The 25596-nt window shown below is 39.7% G+C and overlaps 2 protein-coding genes across 3 annotated transcripts in view; one reads left to right on the top strand and one right to left on the bottom strand.

Moving 5' to 3' along the window:
• The window catches only part of gtf2h1 (general transcription factor IIH, polypeptide 1), a 44399-nt gene extending 41728 nt beyond the window's left edge, over window positions 1-2671 (bottom strand). The window contains exon 1 of the mRNA XM_052028816.1: window positions 2417-2671. The gene's annotated coding sequence lies outside the window, so the exon portion shown is untranslated. The remainder of the gene's footprint in view (window positions 1-2416) is intronic.
• A 172-nt stretch (window positions 2672-2843) lies between these two features.
• Window positions 2844-25311, top strand: LOC127577580 (L-lactate dehydrogenase A chain). 2 transcript variants are annotated; one of them, XM_052028819.1, is made up of 8 exons: window positions 2844-2944; window positions 19065-19198; window positions 19707-19824; window positions 20781-20954; window positions 22722-22895; window positions 23751-23868; window positions 24595-24718; window positions 24910-25311. In XM_052028819.1, exons 2-8 carry the CDS (start codon window positions 19070-19072, stop codon window positions 25072-25074), a joined length of 1002 nt encoding a protein of 333 aa, XP_051884779.1. In that variant the 5' UTR covers window positions 2844-2944; window positions 19065-19069; the 3' UTR covers window positions 25075-25311. The 2 variants fall into 2 exon arrangements, with proteins under 2 accessions (XP_051884779.1, XP_051884778.1); XM_052028818.1 differs by lacking the exon at window positions 2844-2944 and adding an exon at window positions 12772-12885.
• Window positions 25312-25596: the final 285 nt, after the last annotated feature.

The following is a 25596-nucleotide window of genomic DNA, read 5'->3' as shown; positions in this document are numbered from 1 at the left end:
CTGTAAATTATAATGAAGAGAAAGCTGCAGTTGAAGTACAAGGAGATCTTATGGAAATACTAATACAGTGGTATCATCAGAAGAAATACGAATAAGAGACAAAACAAAAATGAAATAGAAGCCTTTCAGGAAGCAGCCATGTAAAGGTAGCTGAAGGAGTCTGAGTTTGATCACCACCCACAAGTGCGTGGATGAGCCTGTTCTCATATTGAATGACTTCTCTTCCAACTTTAGTTACTTTCTCCAAATAGAAAGCAAAGCTATGGAAATGAACTATGCTCATCTTGCTTTAATCCCACTGAGGTGCTGTTATTCAACTATTTTCCTGGTATTATGGATAGCTCCAGTGGCACTCCCTGCTCTCACAGTGAACCATGGGTTTCACATTTGTTGCCAATTTCCACCCTGCTTCCGCCCTCACTGCTCCATCTCTGATTCTTCATTTCCTTGACTTTTCTATCTCTAGGGCAGACTAGTAGTGACCAGAATCCACAGGTAGCCAGACTACTCATCTTTCCGTCCTGGTTCCTTCCAAGACTTTTCCATTCTCTCCTAGTTTCTCTGTCTCATTTGTTCTGATGATGCAACTTTACATAAAAGTGCTTTCCGTACATTTTCTATTTTCTTCAGCTGTAGCTTCTCTACCACAGCTGACAGGGCCATCAACCTGCTCTGTTTCCTGCATTCCTGCTTTCACTCCTCCTACTCCAAGGTAGGAGGAGGATTGGGATCACCTTCCACCTCAGCAGCCTCTACATTCATCAGACACCTCAAATTATGCCACTACAGCTCTTCCTTCATTCATTCTTGGCATGTGAACATCACTATAATGTCTGTCATGGTATGCATTTATGCATATAATGCATTTACTGTCCATCCCTAGTGGCTTTGAACTGAGGAGGCAGTTAAGAGTCAACCTGCAGGCTCTGGTGTCACCTAAAGGCCAGACTGGACAAGTATGGCAGACCTTTTTTCTCAAAGGATAATCTTCCTTTCTCCTCCCCTATCCTCAGCCTTCAGGATTCTCTGGTTCACTCTTCCATATTCATTTACTGTACAACTGCAAGAGCAGCCACGCTTCCCCTTTATCTTCTCCCTTCCCAATGTTCAGAGTTCTAATCATTCTTTCTCTCAGAAAGCACGAGTCACCAAGTTTTTCTGATTAATGTGTTACAATATCTGCTCACATTGTAAGCAGTGAAGAAGACAAACATGGATCGATCTGTGAAACATCCTTGCCAATCCTCAAATGTAACGGAGCTTCTAGATGCGCATTCTCCCTTTCACACCTTTGTGTCACTCATGTTCTAATGAAACTTGAGGAACAATAATGCAACTAGCCACTGGGTACATTATGGCCTCTGGATTCAACATCAAGTTCAATCACTTCAAATAGCTCAACTGATTTTTTGTTGTAGTTTCAGACAATTATTCTGCTTCTCTCCTTTACACCCTCTCCAAACCAGCCTTTTCATATTCATTAATCCTCATTTCATTCTGTATTATCATTCCTTTTGTCATTTACTTACTCCTGCTTTTCACCCTATTCAAGGTATTCTCAGAATGCTCTCCTCACCTTAAAAACTGCTTTATCAACTTTTCCTGGTTCTGCCAAGATACTAACTCCCTTTTTTTGCCATCTGACTGGAGCATTTCCTACATTTTCTATTTCAGATTTCCAGCGTTTACAGCATCTTGCTTTTCTACACTAATTCTGCACTGATGTCATTAAAATTTCAGTAATGCATGGCGTACCATGCACATTGCTGTCCTTTGAATATTGGTACACTTGCACATTTTCATGGTATACTAGCACACAAATGTTCATTCTATTTCTTTATTCTGTATTATTGTTTGATGTTTATACTCTCCAAACATCCTGCCGTTGTTAGATCGACCCTCTATATGCGACATTATTATGCGTATATCCTATCCCAAGAATACTGACATTCTTTTAATATGCACGCAATATTTGGAAACAATATCAGGTACACACAATGAAATAAACAGGTTGGAAATTTGATACAAAACAGAATATGCTGGAAATACTCAACTCAGGAAAAAGAGGCAACGTTTCAAATCAAAGAACAGTCCTGACGAAGGGTCTTCGCCCGGAAACGTTAACTCTTTTTCTCTTTCACAGATCCCCAGTGTTTCCAGCAATTTCTGTTTATATTTTAGGTACACACAATCCGGGTGTAGTCACTATTAGGCACAGACACCATCTTGGACATACTGGCACGATACTGTATATATATAATCTATCCCACGTATACAGACACGCTCCTGGATGTACATTCCACCCTGACACACTACTGGATGTGGTGTATACCGTGCGTACTGGCACACTGCTGCATGTACACTCCTCACAAGATCAATCATCCCCACATTTGCCCCTCGTCTCGTTCTCAGATACCTGCTCAGGCTTATTTCCTTCAGGCTCTGGTTCCAAACTCGACTCCAACTTCTCTGACACCCACCATCAACATCACCTTTGCGTCTCTCCGGACCCCCCGGAACTGTACACCCACACAATTGGGCCGCGCACAAAGGTTCCTAGCGGCGTTTGCCGCTGATCACACGTGATCGGCAGTGACGCATGAGCGCCGAACCAGAATAAGCGGCTTCGGTGCGGCCTGTGTTTCTGGGGACCAACTTCACGCCTGGGGCTAAATTTGCGGGTTGACGTTGCTGCAGTATGGCGTTGAAAGTTTGTTTTGCTTTCCTGCTTGAATTTCTCTTTTTAATCATTAACCAATGAATGCTTTCACGTAGAATTAGCCAGGAAAATGACTAATTTAAAAATAAATACCAAATCTAGAGCAAACAAAAACACTGCAGATGCTGAAGTCTGAAGGACGCAGAAATTGCTGGTCAAACAGCATCAGTGGAGAGAAAAGCGGCCGATGTTTCGGGTCAAGGATCCCTTTGTGCCAGATTTGAGGTGCGGTTTGCATTTTAGTGAGAATGTCCAAGTCTTAAAAGGCGTTATTGTAAATAGATACTGTGGTTACAAAAGCGTATGTTTCTTAGAACATAAAAATAAATAGGATTCTGCAGGAAATTTACAAGTTACTCGTTAATTTTATAAACTACTTTTTAAGCCCTACCAGCATTATTGTGAACAGTTCTATGCACCACACTTATGAAAAGAAAATAAGCAAATGAGATTTACTAGGAGCTACCAAGGATTAGTGATTTCTGCTATGAAATTAGATTGAAAACATTAGAATTGTTCTCTATGGGATGATGAAAGTTACAAGGTGATCTAGAAGTAACTTTCAGGATGAGAGTGTTTCCAATTGAGAAAAAATTTCCTTCTTTCAAGTAGTTCAATAATCAGTTAAAGATCTAGAATGCAGATAGGGAGAACATTTTCCGCTTGCGTGCTAGGATCTGGGATATCCTAAAGGAAAAGACAGTAGAAGCTGCTTCCCATAATTTTGATAGACAGGTATTCAAGGATGAGGAACAGAGTCACGGACAAAACATCAGGATGGAGGATGCACACTTTCATAGAGCTAGCACTGTGACAACAGGCCAAGTGGCTTCCTTCTATGCTGTAAGTCTCTCTGGTTCTGTGATATCAAAAAATATTTTAGAATGACTGTCAAAAAGCCTGATTCAACTGATTTTTAAAGAAGACATAAAAGCTAGCAACCTTCATGGGTTTATGTAAAGAATTTCAGACTGAGGTATAGGTTGTTGGAGTATGACCACTAACAGAAAGGCTGGATCTGTAAGATGGTGGAGTCAGTGGAATTTAGAGTGCAAGGGATTTCATGTAGAGGCAAAGGAGATTGAACATTGGGAGAAGGGTAATGATGGTGAGGTCATGAAAAGAATTTTAAACTTTAGGGTCTGGAATCTCAGACCCAAAGTAGATCGATAATAGATATATAGAACTATGTAGAATAAGATTTGCAGCAGAGCCTCAGGTGACCTGAAGTTCACCAAATGTGAAGGCTCAATAAATTGGTCAAAGGAGCATTGCAGTGGTCAATTGTGGGGGTTATAAAAGCAATGTATGAGGGCTTTCATGATCATCTAGCTAAGGAAGGGATGGAGATGGTGAATGCCATGGAAGTAGACAGGAAAACAGTGTTTGAAAATAAAAGTTACAGCTTTTAGAAGACAACTGTTAAGTACAAAACAAATAATTATTAAAGGTAAATTGGGATTAAGTGTTTTTTATTCCCCCTGAGACCTGACACAGCGCAATAAGCTTCCATTGGTATAAGAGCATCCAATGAAACTTGCACTCAAGAATGGAAACATCAACTGGACAACATTATACATTGGTTTTAAAGGAAAGGGAACCTATACAGATTGATCATCACAATTGTATTCAATGTCTAAATGAATTACTATATTATAGAAATGCAGTCTTGAGCTTGGATTCCTGTTATTCAATATGAACCATAGAAGAACCATAGAACAATATGGCACAATACAGGCCCTTTGGCCCACCATGTTGTGCCGCCCTTCAAACCACACCTATGACTATCTAACCCCTTCCTCCCACATATCCCTCTAACTTAAATTCCTCCATATGCTTATGGGCCCAATATGAAATGGATTACTTTTCCAGGAAGAAAAACCTCTAGAGAGAGCATACATTATTTGAGGCCATGATTTATAGTAGTTGAGGAATTCTGTCTAGCTAGATAATTATGTAGATAGAAGAATATTGGCAAACCACTGCTATAGGACAGTAATGTACAGATCATCACAGGAAAATGCAGATTCTTCATTAATAGATCACTGTTTCACATTGTTTGCATTTTTCATTTTTATCTGAACTTGAATTGTTCTTTACCTTTATGTAGCAAAGAACAATGTACAGAGTAAAGTGTCACAGCTACAGGGAAGTGCATTGCAGGTAGACAGTAAGGTGCAAGGTCAAACAAGGTAGATCATGAGGTCAAGAGTCCATCTCATCATATAAGGGAAATTGAATAGTCTTATCACTGTGGGATAGAAGCTGTCCTTGAGCCCGGTGGTATGTGCCCTCAGGCTCCTGTATCTTCTGCCTGATGGGAGAGAAGAGAGAATGAACGGGTGGGTGGGGTCTTTGATTATGCTGGCTGCTCCACTAAGGCAGCGAGAGGTATAGGCAGAGTTCATGGAGGGAAGGCTGGTTTCTGTGATGTGCTGGGTTGTGTCGACAACCCTCTGCAGTTTCTTGTGGTCCTGGGCAGAGCGGTTGTCATACCAAGCCGTGATGCATCCAGATAGGATGCTTTCTGTGGTGCATCGATAAAAGTTGGTGAGTGTCAAAGTGGACATGCCAAATTTCTTTAGCCTCCTGAGGAAGTAGAGGCGCTGGTGAGCTTTCTCGGCCGTGGCGACTACGTGGTTGGACCAGGACCAGCTGTTGGTGATGTTCACTCCTAGGAACTTGAGGCTCTCAACCCTCTCAACCTCAGCACCATTGATGTAAACAGGTGCATGTACACTGCCCCCTTTCCTGAAGTCAATGACCAGCTCTTTTATTTTGCTGACATTGAGGGAAAGGTTGTTGTCATGACACCATGTGGCTAAGCTCTCCATCTCCTTCCTTTTCTCCGACATCATTATTTGAGATATGGCCTACGACGGTGGTGTCATCTGTAAACTTGTATGTGGAGTTAGAGCAGAATCTGGCCACGCAATCATGAGTATATAGGGAGTAGAGTAGAGGGCTGAGGACGCAGCCTTGTGGGACACCAGTGTTGAGAATAATCATTCTGGAGGTGTTGCTGCCTGTCCTCACTGATTGCAGTCTGTTGGTCAGGAAGTCAAGGATCCAGTTGCAGAGGGAGGTGTTGAGTCCCAGGTCTCGGAGTTTGGTGATGAGTTTGCTTGGAATTATAGTATTGACTACATTTGCATATTTAAATGACTAATCCAAGAAAAAAAATCGTGTACAAAAGAAATTGCTACAAAAATGACCAAAGATGAAAAATAAACAGTTAAGGTACATAGATTTTATTACAAATAATCTTTTCAAAACAGGATTCCCTTACAGTTTAATCAATGATTTCCTCACGTCTCTAAACTTTCTATGTTCTTTCATATGTGGAGGAGTATCTAGTGTCTCCTGCTTCTTGCCTTCACACTAGCATGATTAAAGCTACTTCACATTTTTTATCCTAGTCTATTTCCAGTTCATTATTCTACCCTAGCATCTTGTTCACTGCTAACTCTCCTACACAGCTTCAGTTTCCTGTTTGCTATCCAGCCCCATTTCACTCCGTCACTTCTCTTATCTCAGTCCTGCCTTGTTCCTGTTTTTTTTATTCCACACTTCTCTCTTCCCTTTCATTTCTTACTCCATTCATAGCTCTGTCCATGGGGCGATTAATACAAGTGCTAAAATCCCCAAGTATCAAATGATAGCCATAGCTGCAGCTCAAGACTGGCATTACCCAATAAATGCAAGTACCAATTAAAATGATTTAGGCATGCAGAGATGAAAAAATGTTTTTGGCTTAAATAGTTAGTCTTATATTGCAAATATGACACAATATTTATGCAGATTGTCCTGGGTGCTTTTTTGCTTATTATTATAAATTTGAAGTTTCATTTGCAAAGGAAGAATGCAGGCAGTCATTAATCGCTGTAAGCAGAGGGATGCTCTTATTTTTCACTGTTACAATTTCAGAGTTATGCTCTTGTTGCTGATTACTTGGCTAGTGTAAGGTCCACTGCAGCTACACATACCAGTAAAACTCCAATAATTTGACACCGTTGGGGCTTTGGTAGTGTCAGACAAGCAGATTTTCTGGACTATTGAATATTACACTAACACACTTTTAATTCATTTTTTAAGATGTTACATGGTAGTACAATACATTTTCCAGTGAAGCAGATGAGTTTAAAAAGAGTTTGGGAACCAACTTGGTAAGCCAGATGCAGAATCAACTGGATTTCAGAATATACAGTGGCATGCAAAAGTTTGGGCACCCCTGGTCAAAATTTCTGTTACTAAGAATAGCTAAGTGAGTAAAAGATGACCTGATTTCCAAAAGGCATAAAGTTAAAGATGACACATTTCTTTAATATTTTAAGCAAGATTACTTTTTTTATTTCCATCTTTTACAGTTTCAAAATAACAAAAAAGGAAAAGGGCCCGAAGCAAAAGTTTGGGCACCCTGCATGGTCAGTACTTAGTAACACCCCCTTTGGCAAGTATCACATCTTGTAAATGCTTCCTGCAGCCAGCTAAGAGTCTTTCAATTCCAAACATACCTTTGCTCATTGCGGCCAAAAAGTTCTCTTTTAACTTTATCAGTCCACAGGACTTGTTTCCAAAATGCATCAGGCTTGTTTAGATGTTTCTTTGCAAACTCCTGATGCTGAATTTTGTGGTGAGGACGAAGGAAAGTTTGGAGAAAAAAGCGTGCAGAATTTCATGAAAAGAACACCTCTCCAACTGTTAAGCACGGGGGTGGATCGATTATGCTTTGGGCTTGTGTTGCAGCCAGTGGCACGGGGAACATTTCACTGGTAGAGGGAAGAATGAATTCAATTAAATACCAGCAACTTCTGGAAGCAAACATCACACTGTCTGTAAAAAAAAAAGCTGAAGATGAAAAGAGGATGGCTTCTACAACAGGATAACGATCCCAAACACACCTCAAAATCCACAATGGACTACCTCAAGAGGCACAATAAGGTTTTGCCATGGCCCTCACAGTCGCCCAACCTAAACATCATTGAAAATCTGTGGATAGACCTCAAAAGAGCAGTGCATGCAAGATGGCCCAAGAATCTCATAGAATTAGAAGCCTTTTGCAAGAAAGAATGGGCAAAAATCCCCCAAACAAGAATTGAAAGACTTAGCTGGCTACAGAAAGCGTTTACAAGCTGTGATACTTGCCAAAGGGGGTGTTACTAAGTACTGACCTTGCAGGGTGCCCAAATGTTGCTTCGGGCCCTGTTCCTTTTTTGTTATTTTGAAACTGTGAAAGATGGAAATAAAGAAGTAATCTTGCTTAAAATATTAAAGAAATGTGTCATCTTTAACTTTATGCGTTTTGGAAATCAGATCATCTTTTACTCGCTTAGCTATTCACAGTAACAGAAATTTTGACCAGGGGTGCCCAAACGTTTGCATGCCACTGTACATGTATCAGATTAATGGAGTTTTACTATATTTATAAACATATAAAATAGCTGCTAACCAGGATTTTGATGAAATTCATTTACCACAGTGTTTGCATGAAAAAAATACATAGAACCTATAGCTCATAAATGATATTTGACCCAAAGATCTATGGCAGTGTTTACAAAGTCAATTCTAATTATCTCCTTCACCCTCGACAATTTATCTTCTATTTGTATGTTTATACTTATTGGCAGGAGAAAGTTACACCAAAGGAAGTAGTAGATCCAATTAGGCAAGAATTGCCAAAGTTAGCATCCGTAATACCTTACAAGTTCACAATTAAGATTCTTCAGCTTTTTGGTGTCTTCACTAGTTAGGCTTCTTTTGGAGCATGGTGTAGATAGATGCCCAGTAACCTTTTGCACTTTCACTGTGCTGTAAAACCTCTTCCCCCAAACTTTCATACAGTGACAGAGAAATTTGACAATGGTAATGGCAATCCCCTGTGAACTGCTATTTGTCTATGGCATCATACCTCAAAGAGTGCGTCCATTCCCCCCCCACCCCGTTTATTCATTATCCTATTGATCTCATGGCTGCAGGGTATATCTGGTTTCTCCCATTCCCAATAGAGGCTGTTGAAAGCACGATTTGTGATTTGCTTATGGGAATGATTGTTAATGTTGATACAAGAGCTGAAAAGTGTAGAAATTACCCAAAAGTTATCTGGAACCCTGTAGCCAAGTAGTTACGTGCAAAACAAAAATTATATGTTCAATTACTACATCACAACCTTTAATACTGGAACTTTTTAAAGCACACTTAGTTTTATATTGAATGTTTGGGCTAACATTATGTTCAAAAATCTGATGATTTGATAAAATTTCTACTTGCATCACACATTATTGCATCCTTAAAAAATGTCTCGATGGTTTACATAGAGTAAAAGAACTTTGCAGTATGCAGTGAGCGATATGTTGAAAAATGTGGGAGAAATTTTGCCTACAGCAAGATCCCACCTATAAATTAATGGCCAGGAAACTTGTATTGTTACACAGGTCATGGAGATCTTTCAATCAGCATATTGAAGAGCTTCATTTTTGAAAAAAAAAGTGTCAGCTAAACAGATAAATGGAGGCCTTACTCAATGATTCGCTGAAAAGATAAAATCTCTAACTATGTGGTCCTCCATTTGTAGTCAATCCGTATTATCTTAGGTTATGCTATAACGTGTGAATTTTGTAACAACCGCACAGAAGTTTTAGCTTTTATCTTTGTGCTGCCATTATTTACCAGTGAGAACAACAGGCAATAGGATATGTGACCAATAAAAATAGAGAAGTCTTGTTGGTGCAGTTGCAAAAAACAGTTGAACTAATATGATGGCTGAGAGGTCTTGAAATATTAGCTTCAAGATCTCTGGTTGAGATGGTGCATCTGTACTTCAGATGCACCATCTCATTACAATTGAAGATGAGTTTTTTTTTACAATATTCCAATTTATGAATTTTTCTTGTAAAAAAACTAAAAGTTTGACATAAAAACATAAGGAATATAAGCAGTAGTGGGCAATTCATTCCTTCCAGCCTGCTCTGCCATTCAATAAGATCACGGGTTAAAGAGTTAAAACACTATGCCTTATGCCCACATCCCTCAATTTTTCTTTTCACTATCCAGAAATCTGTCCTGAACTCATTCAGTCTCTGATCCTCTGTATCTCTCTAAGGTAGAGAATTATGAAGATTCTCCAACTCTGAAGAAATTTCTCCTTATTTGAGTGCAATATATCCTATCCATTATTTTGAGTCTGTGACCTCTTCCAGACTCCTTAGCCAGGAGAAACAAATTCTCCACATTTATACTGTAAAGCCTTGTAAGCATCGTATACATTTCAATGAGGGCATCTCTCATTCTTCTAAACTATGTAAAGAGGTCCAGCCTGCCTAATTTCTCTTTATATGATATCTCCCAGGAACCAGACTAATGAATCTTCACTGTACTCCCTCTATAGCAAGTTTGTCTTGTTTGAGGTAAGACAACCAATATTTTACACGACACACCATGTGTGGTCTTAACAAACTCCATAATTTTGGTGAGGTATCTTCATTATTGAATTCAGATCCTTTAGCAATAAAGGCCATCATAATAACATATGACTTCCTAACTATCTGCATCTGCATGTTAGCTTTCAGTGGCAACCCCCTCCACTCCACAAGTCCTTCTGAACATCAACATTTCCCAATTCCTACTGAAATAATCATTCTCTACATTGTACTCCATCTGCCATGTTGTTGCACACTCAGTTGGTATGTCTGTAATTGCCTGAAAGGCTCGTTGTGCCCTCATCACTTCTCATGTTCTCATTTAGTTGGGTGTCATCGGTAAACTCAGAAATGTTACATTTGATGTACCCACCAAATCATTGCTATAGGTTACATAAAAGGTTCAGTTGTGTGTACATCCAAGTCACTTGGTTTTGACGAAGCTTTTAGTCCTCTGCTTTAGTATCTCCTTTTGTGCAGTAACTTTTGTTTAATGATGCTTCTATGATGATCCCAGAAGTGTTTTGTGGCATTGAATGGGCTATGTAAATGCAACTTATTGTTGCTCCATTTTGATGATCCCTTTTAGAAATACACCAGTCATGAAACCAAAGCTTTTGTACCATGATTACCTAAGTAAGCAGACTCATTTTTTCCCATGGGGGTGTCAGACCTGTGAACTAAAAAAGCTCCTTTTAATGCAGCAAAAAAAGTGTCTTAATTGAGGAACAAGACCCAAAGACATGGAAAGATTGAGGGAGGGATTTCTAGAGATTGTTTTGTTAGCTAAAGGCACAGCCACCAATGCAAGAGCAATTCAGTCTGGGGGTGCTGAAGAGGCCAGATATCTCAACTATAGGCCTGAAGGAGATTAGAGTTGAGGAGAGGCAAGACTATGAAGGATTCTGAAAACAAAAAAAATATGGAACTTAAGTCAGGGTGTTGCTTAATGCTGAGCCAAAGTAGATCAGCAGGCACCGGTTGTTATAAACTAGAACAAGGGCAGCAGAGATCACCAAAATATCAGGGTAACAAATTAAATAAAAAGAATTTTCAGTAGCAGATGAATTGAAGGGTGGAGTCAGGTGAAATTATTGGAGGTGAGAATTTGTGGTCTCAGAAATGCAACATAAACTCCAAAACTCAAGTTGAATGGTTTAGTTACAGACAGTTATCGAGGAAAGGTTTAGACATGACAGCAAAAGAAGAGTGGTTGTTACCAGCTCTGCAGCTTCAGTAGTCCCAATTAACATCATCTTTCCAAGTGGTTGGAGGTGTGCAAATACATTACGTTTGTTAAAGCAATCAAAGAAAAATTAATTTGAACGATCATTTCATGGTAAAATGTTAGCCAGGGTAATCTGAGACATTTCATTAAATTCTTCTATTTCTATCGATGTTCTTTTTAAAACCAAATAAAAACCCCCAAATCATTTTGATGTAGCATTTGGCCACCTTCTGGCGTTTTTTAAATTTGATTCTCCTCAACAGGAACCATTTTCCCCAGACCATCCTAAACAGATATCTTTATTAGTCATATGTACATCAAAACACACAGTGAAATGCAACTTTTTGCATAGAGTATTCTGGGGGCAGCGTGTAAGTGTCGCCACGCTTCCGGCGCCAGCATAATATGCCCACAACTTCCAAACCCATATGTCTTTGGAATGTGGGAGGAAACTGGAGCACCCGGAAGAAACCCACGCAAACACGGGGAGAAGGTACAAATTCCTTACAGACAGTGGTCAGAATCGAACCGGAGTCCCTGGTGCTGTAGTAGCGTTACGCTGACCACTACACTACTGTGCCTGCCGGGCATCTTATCTTACACCAACCCTCTCAATTTCATTTACAATCTTCTCTGTTGCCTAAAATACCGCACCAAGTTTCTCATGGAGATTTTAATTGCTTCCTTTTCTCAGTTTTTGTACCATCTCAATATGCATTTTCTCTTGGAAGCTCATTGTCTAATTTTGAATCCCTTCAATGTGACTGTAGAATTTTGCTTGAAAATACTTTTTTTTAGAAAAGGCAAGGAATGGTTTCGTAGATTTAAGTGCTCCATACAAATGTAACTTGATAGGAGGAAGTGCCTCTATGTTTTGAGATTAAAGTTTTATAAGTTTCAAGTAAATATACGCAATCCATTTTAAAATGCATCATCATGGTACCTAGAAAATAAAACAGGTTCGTAAGACACTGCACAAAGTGCACTACCAATGTGTTCGAGTTTGATTTAGGCCTTCTGGCTTGCCACTCAGGAAGTTGCATTAAGGTGAAGATGTCTGTTCATGCAAATGACAACGTGGTAGTTTGATTAATAGGATGGCTACACCAGACCTCTCATTCATAATCGAGGATTCTGTGCCGAACAGTTCAGACATACCCGCTAAAGGATGTACCTCTGACCCAGTATATTTCTGTGGTGACTTGCCCTGAATGTGTAGTAATATGTATCGCAAATACTACACGATATATTCAATTTCCTGAGCAGTTATTTGCCCCCAAGATACTTATTAATACGCCTCATCCAACCATTTCCTCGCAAAGACTCATCACAGTACGTGACTCGGAACACGACCATCTGCTCTGTTAATCCCGTTCTAGCGTGATCATGCAGGGGCTGGTCCCCATTGCGCACCTTCGTTGCGTGATATGCAGATAGGTGCGTGATGCATTATGACGCAAATCTTAAAAGAGGGGCGTCATCGATGCGTGCGGCTCACTGCAGCATTTGGGCGGCGGGAGAAGGTAAGGCCTGGTGCGGGTGTAGTCATTTACAGTCAAAGCATATTGCCTGAACAAGCTTAAATGGCTGCATGCAATTTGCCGTGGCGTTAGCGAAATGTTGCATGTTAAAAATAGAAACATATTCATATGTTCATTTAAATCGTATTTGTATCTATTTATATTGCACCGCCGGTTTAAAAAAATAGTTTTGAACCTTTTTTTCCAATTCTGATATATAACGTCGTGCAAGATGGGTTTCATATAGTCTTATTGAAGTGGTGGGTTTTATGGTGCTCGGTTCCTGGTGTGATGGAGCAGGGCTCGCCTTGCTGTGTACATCGTGTCCCGTCCGAAGGAGTCCCCAGTGTGGCATTATGAGAATTTATAAATGAATTAACCCGCACCAAGATCGTGAATCTGCCCTGACCTGGGCTTCCAGGTCGGCTCTGGTATGGGCTTTGATCCAGCTCCAGTCTTTGAGGAAATATTTTCTTCGATCCATCAACATCGACACAATGTGTGCGATGTCCTCTGGTTACAATAAAGTAATTCTGCCATTGTCCTCGATCGTTTTCTGCTGTGGTTTGCGTGCTTAGTCAGATGCCCAGTACGCATGGATTAAGTACACGTTTAAATCTAAATTATAATCCACTCGTCGGTGAACTCGGATGTAGCTGGATACGAAGTGACTGCTGATCATCTTGAGGGCCCTGATAAACTGGAAATCGAAATAAGTAAAGACGATTTTCACCTAAAACAAAATCTAGGCTCTCATGCACGTTGGCTAATGAGAATAAACTTAAAAGTTTGTAGCCCAGCGGGTTAAACGTGACGTGCTCGACGACACGTTTTATCCTGAATAGTTTGTGTCAAATGATTTCCAAAAAAAAGTCTTTGGTAAATTCATTTGGAAAATGTTACTACTAGACTTTGTTTATGAGATCTCTTGATTCAGAAACAGCTTCTTCTCCTCCACCATCAGATTTCTGAACGGTCCATGAACCCTACTTCGTTATTCCTTTTTTTTGCACTTCTTATTTATTTTTGTAATTTTATGTTTTTGCACTGTACTGCTGCCACAAAACAACACATTTCACGTCATATAAGTCAGTGATAATAGATTTGATTCTGAAATGGAAACATAACAGTGCCATTTGTGTCATGGGGCTGATGTGAGGAATCATGTAGATAATTATGGGTTTAGGGTTTTGGTAGAAGTTTGAGTAGTTATTTGTGCAGTGCCTTTGATGTGGTGAAACGTCTCAAGGTGCATAATAGCAGTGTTTTCCAACAAAGTTTTACAGCAAACTATGAGCACATGACTAAATACATTTGGTATCAAAGGAGGCAATAGAAAGGCAGGAAACACAATTTTTACAAAGAGATTTTCAGATTTTGGAGCTTTGGTTGATCAAGGCATGGTGGAGAAATTAAATTAAGGGTTCAAGAGGACAGGACTGGAGGAAGGTCAAGATCGTGGCTCTGGGGTTGGAGAAGATAGAGGCAGTAGGAAGGGGTCAGGTTTAGTGGGAATAGCAGGTAGAAATGAGGGGGGGGGGGGGGGAATTAAACCTTCTGTTGCTTAACCAGAAGCCAGAAGAGTTGAGTAAGCACTGGTAAATGGGTCAAAGGGATAGTGCGAGTTAGGACATGGGAAGCAGAGTTTTGGGTGACTATTTTAGGGAAGGTAGATAATGAGGCCAGCCAAGAGCACATCGGGATAGTCAAATCTATAAATAACAAAATGCATAGAGCATTTCAGGAGGCAATAAGGTGAAGCAGACCTCCTCTGATATTATAGAGGTGGAAAAGATTATTTTAGTGATGCTGTGAATTATAATTGGAAGTTAATCTTAATCAAAGATACGCCAAACCTTGGATTTGGCGGGATGAAGGATTGAATTGGTAGCTAGGAAGAAGGCACTGGTATTGGATTTTTCTTCTCTGTATTTGACTGTCTGCTCAACCAGTATTGGGTGCCAGTCAACCAGACAATTTTGAGATATTGGCAGAATTGAGAGAGACAGCAATACGGTAGAACAGAATATTGTCAGTGTACACAGTGAAATGTGTTCAACATTTGGGCAGGGATCATTTGACTTGGATAGAAAAAATGAGATGGAGCTTCAGGGGTACCATAAGTCAACATATGGGAGAGTGAAAGGAGAAAGAATGGAGCTAATCATGTGGTCCACCTAACAATATTGGGGAGGTAAATGTTGTGAACCAATACAAAGGCTGTCTTTCTGAAATCCTTCTGGATTGAGGAAAACTTGCTTCCAGTCCAGGTACTGTGTAGGATCGGTAACCTCTGCCGTGCTGGAAAGGGGTCAAGAAGTTCAAGGAAAATGTACTTTTCTCACAGCAAATGTAACAGATAAGCTGTTTTGTACTATCATAATTGAAATCTGGTGGGATTGAAGCATGGTTCTGGGAAAAGATGGTGATGGATTTGGGAGGCGTAGCACATTTAGGGACCTTTGAGAAGAAAGGAATTTGGAGATGAAGTAGCAGTTTGTGGGGATGGAGGGGTCTGGGTTGGATGTTTGAAGAGAAGGGTGATTTTTTTATGGGGTTGGGCAGCATACATTAACTATATAAACTAACAAGCTAAGAAGGAAAATTGGATGAGGAGCAGATCATTGGGAGTAGATTTAAGGGAGAAGGAGGTTAGTCTCATGGTCACTCTTAGTACCGAAAGGACACTAAGAGTGATTGAAGAGAAATTGGAGCAAATTGAGGGTTGGATCAAGGATTGGCAGGCATAATTTAAGAGGGTTTGTCCTGTGGGCTAGAGAGGTTGATTGCTTTGTCTCAGTCCAACTGACAAAACTGTGAGGTGTGAGTGTAGAGGAGATGAGGAAGAAAAACTTAAGAAAATTGTTTGCAGTAAACTACAAATCCATGATTCTTTCCATTCCTGCAATAGTTTCAACAGACAAACAAAGCCCAATGGTGCTTTATGTGATCGGACCGTGTGATTAATTTGTAACCCTGTTCAAGATGATTGAAGGGTGGTTTCAAATGACTGAATCCATTTTCATGACAGAGGCAGTTCTCCTCTGAGCAAAGTGTTGAAGCTACACAATGTAGCTTGTGCTCTTTTGAAATGAATGAATAATAATTCTGAAGGCATTAAAGAAGGGAAGCATTTTAAGTGCCTTCTGAGCTAACCTTCTAATTGTAGACTTGCCATTTTCTGGCATTTAACTTATTTTTTTTAATTAGAAGCTGATCATAATAATTTGCCTTGCCTGCAAAGCTGAAATTGGTTAAACATAGATTTTGATGGAGGAAAGGCAGTTCCAGTACTGGATCACTGGTTACAGCTGCCCCATAGAGAATTGAGCCATGTCTAAAATTTAACAATCACAAATTAAAACACATTAGACCTGTCCAGTGTACTTATTTTGACTTACAAATGTAATAAATGTATAAGGTAACCAGTAAATTTAAAGTTTGGTTTTCAAAACTTACCTCTTTGCTGCTGAAATTTTATGAAGCGTAATATTTTTTAAAAATGCGCAAAGCCTAATCAAACTTTCTTTCCTCTTCTGTACAATTCTGACAAGGTTTTAATTAGTCATGCATTTCAAGTCTCGGTTTTACATAGCGCAATGAAGATCTTAAAAGATTATTTTGTGCTAGTGTCAGCTTTCAAAATGGATTCTGTTAATGTGCAATTTCTTTTGTAAGAAGAAAATAGTTGTAAGTTTCATGGACAATGACAGCTTTGGCAGTGTAAAACCACCAAGTGGTTAAATGCAAGAGTCTGATGATTTGGCAAAATCTTCTTGAGCAAATATTCTGTGCTGCTTCCTCTTCCAAACTGCAAATTAGCTATTGCAAAATTTTAGTGAGTGTTTGAACTATAATGTTTAGTTGCAAGATAGTTTTGTACTATTGAGGTTTATCTTCCTCTACTCAACCAGTTCTTTGGAGGAGTTCTGTTTAAAGTAAAATAAATCTTTAGCTGCTTCAAGACGACCTTTACCTTTGTCACTGTGTAGCTACAGATTATTGGGTGTGGTCGACATAGATAACAGTTATTGTAAGGATTACTTGTTTTTTTAATAGCAGAATTATGGTTAATGCCTTAGCTGAATCATTAGTTAACCATTATTTCTAAAGTGCCTCAAAGTGCCATGTGATATTTGTATAATAATGACTTTTGTCCTGTGCATCCATTTTCTAAAATTTTCTTTCTCTTTTAATCACTGAACTTGTGCTAACTGGCAACAGTGAAAGGCTGCCTCTACTTGTGTAGTTGCTAGGAATCAAGAATGGTTTGTTTCCTCTCTAATTTTGTGGATTCTGAGGTTGCTGATGAGGCCAGTGTGGGAACTATAGACTCTTCTGCAGATCGGGCAAAATGTGGCTGATGGGGCAAGTGGCTGATTAGTTTGGGAGGTGGTGTGTTCTTTTGCCACTTAGGGTTTCTGTGGCTTCAGTTCTTAATATCGTCTCAAATGGTCATCTTCCATTTTAAGCAGTCATGGACTTGAGGTTTCTAGGAGAAAGTTACCAAATACTTTGGGTTTCAATACCATCTTTCTGTAGAAAGATTTTGATTTTACACGTGAAACAGCTAAATGCTTCTCTGTATTTCCTGCTGCTTCCCCATTCTAAATAGCTATATGTAGTTAACTGCAGTAAATCAGAGGCTGGGACATGCAGGTGTGACTGGACATGGCCTGCACAATGCGCAAGAGTTGGCATGGGCCATGTGTTATGGCTGTCTGCTGGTAGTGACAAGTGCTTCAGTGGGCCGCTTGAAAATGCTGTGAGAGGCACACAAGGAAGAATTCAAGTGTAGGAGGGCAGCAAGAATATAAGAAATGTGAATGAAGGATTTGGGATGTAATTGTAAGATGGTAGAGGATAAGATAAAGAAAGGAAGCACAAAGTTGAATGGGGATAAAGAGGAGTTGTTTATTGAGCTGGAGAAAACTTGATGTGGTACAGCATGAGAAAATTGGAAGCCAGTAATGGAGCTATGACTGGGTAATGGCATATAAATGTCCTCTTTCTTGTGGCCTTGCTGAAACATTATCCAGCAGAGAAACTATTTAAATTGAATCAAACCTTGCAGAGACAACTGGGATGTGAATGCTGGTGGTAATGCTTATTTGATTTGTTAGAGTAAACAATGAAGCATCATTGAGTTGATGGAATGATCCTGGGAGGGTAATTAATGATCTGAAAGGCAGTAACTTCACAGTTGGTGACTATTAAAGATTTGGATAAAGATAGTTATGAACCAGTCCAGGTTCAGTCTACTTGGAGTCCAGGAAGTTATGTAGTTGTCAGCTTGAAAGTTGATCTGTAAGACACTGTGGAATGTTGGCTGGGTAAATGTACTTGTGCTCAATGTACAGCTTTTGGTGTGTGAGAAACTAACATGAAGGACTAGGAGCTCGAACCAGCTGTCATTTGTGAAGAATTGAGGATAAATTGAGTTTTGTAAGACAGTTGGTTGAAGGACACGAGGAGTTGCAAAGTTTTGTAGACTTGGGGAATGCGATACCTGATTAAAATAATAAAATATGGAGGGCAAAAAGATCCTAGCACAAGGTTATTTGCAATCCATCCCACCTTGGAGTAGAGGGAGTTCCTAATTTGGGACCCTCTGTATCCAACTGAATAGAAAAGTGGGAACTCAAGCACACAAGATGTGTAGTATTTTGTTGGTTGAAGCACTACTTAGTGGCTTATAACTTGGGCAAGATTTCTACCACTCATTATTGCCATAAGTAGCCTGGATGCAGAAACTAATTTTGCACTTAAGTAGAGTACAGGTTACTCTTAATGACTTGGAAAAGATTTGGGTCAGTTGTATAATCAAACAGATCAGTGGTGATTGAAGTATAATGCTGACAAATATATCTCTAGATATTGAGGGGGTAAGTAGCAACCTCAGTACCAAGAATTAGAATAATGCAAGGCTTATTTTAAAAAGTCAGTAATGATTCATAGCAATGTGAGACTATGGCGAATTTTGGAGAGTGATTCTAGTACCACACTGTATAATGCACCCAGTCAGTTTATTTATTGTGCACATTTTTTAAAAATGCATGTTTATTGAAGTGAGATATGAGGAGAGCAATGCCAGAAATACTGAGGTGTCAAGGATTGAAAAAGCTTTTGGGGAAAGTGGTTAAAGAGACTAGAAACTGATGCCTCTTATTTCTTTTTGGCAGCAAAAATGGCAAACCTGAAGGAAAAGCTCATTGGCCACTTGGAGACCTCCCAGGAGAAGCGCTCCTACAACAAGATAACCATTGTTGGTGTGGGTGCGGTAGGAATGGCATGTGCCATCAGTGTCTTAATGAAGGTAAGATGATGTTCAGGTGACAAAGTTGTAGATCCCACCAGGATTAGACTGGTGGAGTTATAGTTATTGAACACATTTAGAACTGAAAATTCTGGTATGCCTTAAAGTGGCTTGCAAAATGACATTTGAAATTTTGAATTTCATGCCAGTACCATCTCTCCATTTCTACTCCCCACTCAACACAATGCTGACTCTTGCACGCCAAGGGCCATCTTACCTTTTATTCATCTGGCTTTCATGGGAAGATTTCTTTGGTGGCTGTTGAACTACAGGAGACATGGTTCCAATAGCCATCAGGAATAAAAATTTTGTCTAATTGCACACACACCCCACCCCCCACTCTATTTCAGGGCTGTTGAGACATTCTTCAAAACTTAAATGGCTATCCGGGCTAGAATCAAGTAACTTTAAAGAAAATGGCAATCAAATTGTAACACTACTAGGCCTTATGGCATTAGGAGTATTGCCCAGTTGAATGTAACTGTGATTCCATGGTTCCTTGTTTCAGGATCTGGCAGATGAGTTGGCTCTGGTGGATGTAATGGAGGATAAATTGAAGGGAGAGATGATGGACTTACAACATGGTAGCCTTTTCCTCCACACTCCCAAGATTGTGTCTGGCAAGGGTGAGTGTGATGTTATGGGCTGAATGGGAGGAGTGAGGGATTGAGCAGTGATAGGAAGTATTGAGGTGAGGGGAGAAGGTTGTGGGACTAGATAGAAGGGTGGGATGGTGGGGGGAGTGGGGCAGGGCAGGAATGATATTAACTTGGGTACTATCTTGGCATCTCCCTGATGAATTCTGAGGTTCTTCTAGTATTGTAAATGATCAACAAAGGTATTTTTAGTGAAGGATTATGCATTGCTGGCAAAGAATGCTTATGTAACATAGAGCAGTACAGCACAGGAACAGGCTCATGATGTTGTGCTCAACTATCCTGGCATTTTACTGCACAAATTGGCCCTGGAACTTGCTACCCTAAACACTTGTCCTCACCAGTTAGTCACATGCATAGTCTTTGAAAAGATGACAGCATTAAAACAACAATATTGTCCGTGGATATCACAGATGTTGCAGGGCCATGCTAGGGAAAGCATTTGGATGTTTTGTTCAGGACTAATAACTCTAAAACCATGGACAACAAATATCCCTCAGATGATTTCAGGTATGAGGAGATAGAGAGAAGGATTAACTGAAGGAACATTGTAGAAGGCTTGTGGAGAGTGTGTTATTACAGGCAGAGAATTCTTAGGCCAAATAGCATGCAAAGGTTGCAAAGAATGTCAGTGACATGAACCATGTCATGTGGCGAACTGGGTAGGTCAGACTTGCGGGTCTTGAATAGGAAGCAATGGGAAAAGGTGCAAAGAATGAGAACTGCAAATTCTATTGGCCTTCTAGTGAAGACTTGAGATTTTAGTGTACGTGTCTATAGGTTGGGCTAGAATTTGATTCTTGTACACAGTGTGCCAGTGGAGAAGGTAATGTGCAATTCTTTCAGACCAGTTATCAGTTAAGAAATGAGATATGTAATGGTGTCATTGGGACCCGATGGGACTAACTATTTTGTTCATTTGACAGATTATTCTGTTAGTGCCGGCTCCAAGCTGGTTGTGGTCACAGCTGGTGCTCGGCAGCAGGAGGGAGAGAGCCGCCTGAATCTGGTTCAACGTAATGTGAATATCTTCAAACATATTATTCCAGATATTGTCAAGCACAGTCCAGACTGTGTCTTGCTCATTGTGTCCAACCCAGGTGAGTGCTATCTACCTTGCACGGGAGGGCTTGGATTTGTTGTGGGTTCAGGATGAGAAACGTGAAGCCTTGTGGTCAAACAATTACTCGAGATGCAATTACAGGGAAGCATTGTTGGTGAAAGGATAGCTGTTTTTACAGGCATACTGGGATAGGATAATGATCTGTTTTGCTATTGACAGAATCTCTCCTAAGGTAGCCTAAGTAAGATAAACAGTTGTCAAATGTTGAAAAGAAAATCCAACAAATCTAGTTAATTGGAATTTTAATTAACTATTAAATACTTAAAGGTATTACAGCATGAGTTATTCCTTTCCTCATTGGTTCACTCCATCTAGTCTTCCGTTCTGGCTCCATGCAGCCTTTGCCTATTGCTTTTTATTTCAAAACTTGTAAATCTGATCTGTTCAATTACCATAAGTCTTGTGGTGAAATTATTGATGTCCTTTATGACTCCTGTACTTCTATTCCTCTACAGCAACGTTTGTCATTTTTGGAAAAACTTGTATTGACTGTTATATCGGTTTCTCCTCAATGTGTCCCTGGAATTGCATTACTTAGGTCCATTCCTTTATGTTTCACAGTTACCCAGTAAATCACCAGCAATGCTTTTTTTTCTTTGCATGGTCACATCAAAGTTCCATCCTTGGAATGGCTTCTATTCCAAACCATAAAGTCTCTCCTACCCAATCCTTGCTGACATCTGTTAGTCATAAGATAATTTCCTTTTCATGCCATACCCACTGTCCTACTATCACTCCAAATGTGTAACCAGCAGTCTGTTGTCTGGTACCAAATTGTGAAAAAGCCACAACTTTTGGGTTAGCTTTGGTAAAGCAAAGCTTTCCACTCAGCTCTGCCAAATGTATGTGATTGTCTTCCCAGCCTTTATCTCCATTGGCTATTTCATCAGAATCTAAATTTCTTCCTGAGCATCAACCACCATGTCAAAAATTGACCCAAAGTCCCAACTGGCTTCTTTTCCAGATGTATTTCATTGTTCTTATCTACAGTTACCGAGACCTCTGCATCACTTTCAGGCTTGCATAACACATCCTTTCCCTTTTTGTTTTCACTTTAGCTTTGTTGGAAGAGCTTTCAGCCCGCTGTTGGCTCAGTGAGCCTATTATGCTAGAATCCAAGGGGTGAGGTGAGGTGGGGGGGGGGGGGGGGAGGAATGTGTGTAACTGCAAATGGAATGTAAATGAGGCAAATGTGAAAGTGGACTGGGTTGGGGGGTTTGGTTGCACAGGGAGAAAGAGTAATTTCTCTGAAAGGATGGCTAATGGAATGTGCTGAGCGAGCTATAGGAGTTCCCTCCGGTAGATGTCTTTTGTTCAGAACACTAGTACGAAGCACCATTGCCATCGAAATGCCTCTGCTACAAAGGCAACCTAGTCACCTTGGAATTCACAATTTTGGCATATATTCAAACAAAAGATTAGGGTATTTAATCGCAGCATAAAGCTAAATATGCATTCTTAAATCCCACTGAGTAATTCTGCACCGACTGTTTTAAGTGCTGGAATTAAAATATGTAGGAAATGGGCCTTTTTAAAGAACTACAATCGAGTATATAACCTGGGTTTAATGTACCCTCTTTGTGTTTACCACACAGTTATGTGGTTTAATAATTAATGAAAATAGGGAAGATTGTTTCTGTCATTGTTGGAGGAGAGGAGGAACAGGAATGAATAGAGCAGTTGCTTTGGGAGTTATTCTACATGCTTAAATTTTCTTTTCTCTCTCACCCTCTTTCCCCATCAGTGGACATTCTGACCTATGTGGCGTGGAAGCTGAGTGGCTTTCCCATGCATCGTGTTATTGGTAGTGGCTGCAACTTGGACTCTGCACGCTTCAGATACCTAATGGGGGAGAGACTAGGAATCCACAGCTCCAGCTGTCATGGCTGGGTGATTGGCGAGCACGGAGACTCCAGTGGTATGTCTAAAGGAGCTGTTCCAATTTTATGCTTGGAGGTTATAGTTGAAATTGAAGTAGGTCAAATGTCATGTTGGAACTGGTTAGTTACTTTCCACAGAGCTGTCAAATATCTTTAACAGCTGTTTGCAATAATGGTGAGAGACATGGGAATTGCATGCATTTAGTTATTAGATAAAACAGAAAAGGAAAAGGTCTGGGGCAGATCAGCCACAATCATGTTGAACAGTGAGGTAGGCTTGAGGAGCCAAGTGGCCTACTATGTTCTTCAGTGTGATTTGGGTAGATTACAGATCTTGTGGGGAATAGGAAGCTTTAGTGGTATGGGATGAACTGATAGTAGTTTAAAAATGCAATATCAAGTTCAGAATGGAGTTGGAAATACAATTTCAGTGGATCAGTCTGCATGATGAATCACAATGGTTTCAAACCTTCAAGGACTTGAGTACAATTAAAACAGTATAGCATTGTTAAACCAATGATGACTTGAGGAATTTGGTGGGTTGTGAGTAGTTTTTGCAGTGTTCTGCAAATTTGAAGGATCTAGGTCTGTTCCATTCATATTGCAATTGAGCATCATAAATATGTTCCCCCTCCCCCAACAACAGCCAAAGTTTCTTCGTACAAAGAGAAAAATAAAGTTCCCCATATGTTATCTTCCAAAGAAGTGATGGGTTACTGTTTGCAGGATTATCCTTCTGTATGGATAAACTAAATCCTGTCTCAAACAGTCAGAACTATCTTTAAAAGGCTGGGTGGAATTTTGTGTTGTATGACAACTGTGATAAATGTTGGGTTATTTTAAGTGCTGCTTTTGTATTAATTTGCTGTATTTTTTCTTGGTTCTTTTATTAGTGCCTGTGTGGAGTGGCATGAATGTTGCAGGTGTCAACCTGAAGGAACTTCACCCTGAGATAGGAACTGACACGGACAAAGAGGACTGGAAGAAGGTGCACAAGGATGTGGTTGACAGGTGATAACTGCAGAGACCAAACAGATGTTTTATTAATAATTTACATTCTATATTGGCAAACATTAGTTTCCATCTCATCTGTTGTGGCCCTTTGAATGGAATTTGGAGAAGCTTGTAATAGTTATCTTTTATTCAGGTTTTCAAAATGCCACTAAAACTTGCTTCCATTGAGGATCACTATTTGTTTTGTAAATTGTGTTAACTTTGTATACCAAACAACAGCAATTAGCAGCAGAATTAGAAATTGTGATTTAAAAGTTTGGATATAATGAAAGTGTATTGAGTTGTATTGAAATGTAGAACTGGAATTTTTATTTTGTTTTTTTTTTGTTTTTGAAGATGCTTGCTCTGGTAAATTTAACAAGACCACAAAGGTGGTTTATCTATCCTTCCATTGTATAACTTGAAATTATCTTTAGTCATAGCACCCACTCCAGTATAACTTCAGGATTTGGCATAAACATTTAAGTACTACAGTCAAGTAACCCACATTTGAATAAATGTTTATGGGGAGGAGTCAAGCAATTATGCTCAGTGTAGGCTTGTGCATGTGGTGTCACTTGAGCATGGCTCTGCCATGCTGCAGGACTAATACCGCAGTAGAAAATGAAAGTTATTGGTAGAATGTTTTCTAATAATGCAAACCATACAACTATTTGCAGTATGGGAATAAATGTAATATAATCTTACCAAAGCATTAACTGACACAGTTTGCTTATTCCACAGTGCTTATGAGGTGATAAAATTGAAAGGATATACATCCTGGGCTATTGGGATGTCTGTGGCAGATCTGGCAGAAACCATAATGAAAAACCTGCGTAGGGTTCATCCAATATCTACAATGGTTAAGGTAAGAGGAACAATGAGTGCGTGGCAAACAAATCTAGTGAAAAGGAGAAGTGGACCTAGTAATATCAAATGGAAGCATAACTTTTCATTTTTTCCTGCATAACCATCCCAGAGTGAGGACAGGAGATAATATTCAACTCTGGTCTCTAATTATTAAGTTCAGCACACTGACTATCCTCTTCTTCCCTCTAGAATTTCTATGGTATTACCAATGATGTTTTCCTGAGCCTTCCTAGTGTGTTGGATAATCATGGAATCTCTAATGTTGTGAAGATGACACTGAAGCCTGATGAAGAAGCAAAGCTGCAGCAGAGTGCTACCACTTTGTGGAGCATTCAGAAGGAACTGAAGTTCTGAACCTTTCCCCTCGTCTTCCTAACCTCCACTGGTAACAGGATCGCTAGTTGTGTGTAACCCCGTTCTTTGTGCGAGGAGTTGCTTTGAGTAAAATTATGACTTATTTTTCTATCCCTGGTCAGAACAATATTGTTGTATGGTTGATCATGTTGTCCTACTTGCCCAAGTACCTGACTTAAAGTATTTAGAGTAGGCAGCTTTGTATGAATAAAATAATGATCACTCTAAAACAAACAAGTTCATTTTCTTAATTTACTATTAAATTTACAGCTTTGAAGTTGGTTTGAGTAACCCTCAGTATCTAAAAATCAGCTTGAATTTGATTTTTAATCAGCACTTGATTCTGCCTCTGAAGTGAGGGCTAAGCCCTTTTTGCATGGAAAATCACTTACTGAGAAGATTGAAGTAGAAGATTATGAATGTGCGAGAGAGACTAGGCCTTTTAAGATGATCTTCATCCTATGCTTCCAGGAATGGATAACATTATCAAATTAATCACATGATTCACTTTCTACCACCATT

The sequence above is a fragment of the Pristis pectinata genome, chromosome 14 (genome assembly GCF_009764475.1).
Source record: "Pristis pectinata isolate sPriPec2 chromosome 14, sPriPec2.1.pri, whole genome shotgun sequence".
NCBI classification, from domain to species: domain Eukaryota; kingdom Metazoa; phylum Chordata; class Chondrichthyes; order Rhinopristiformes; family Pristidae; genus Pristis; species Pristis pectinata.
This window is presented reverse-complemented; position numbering and strand designations above follow the sequence as displayed.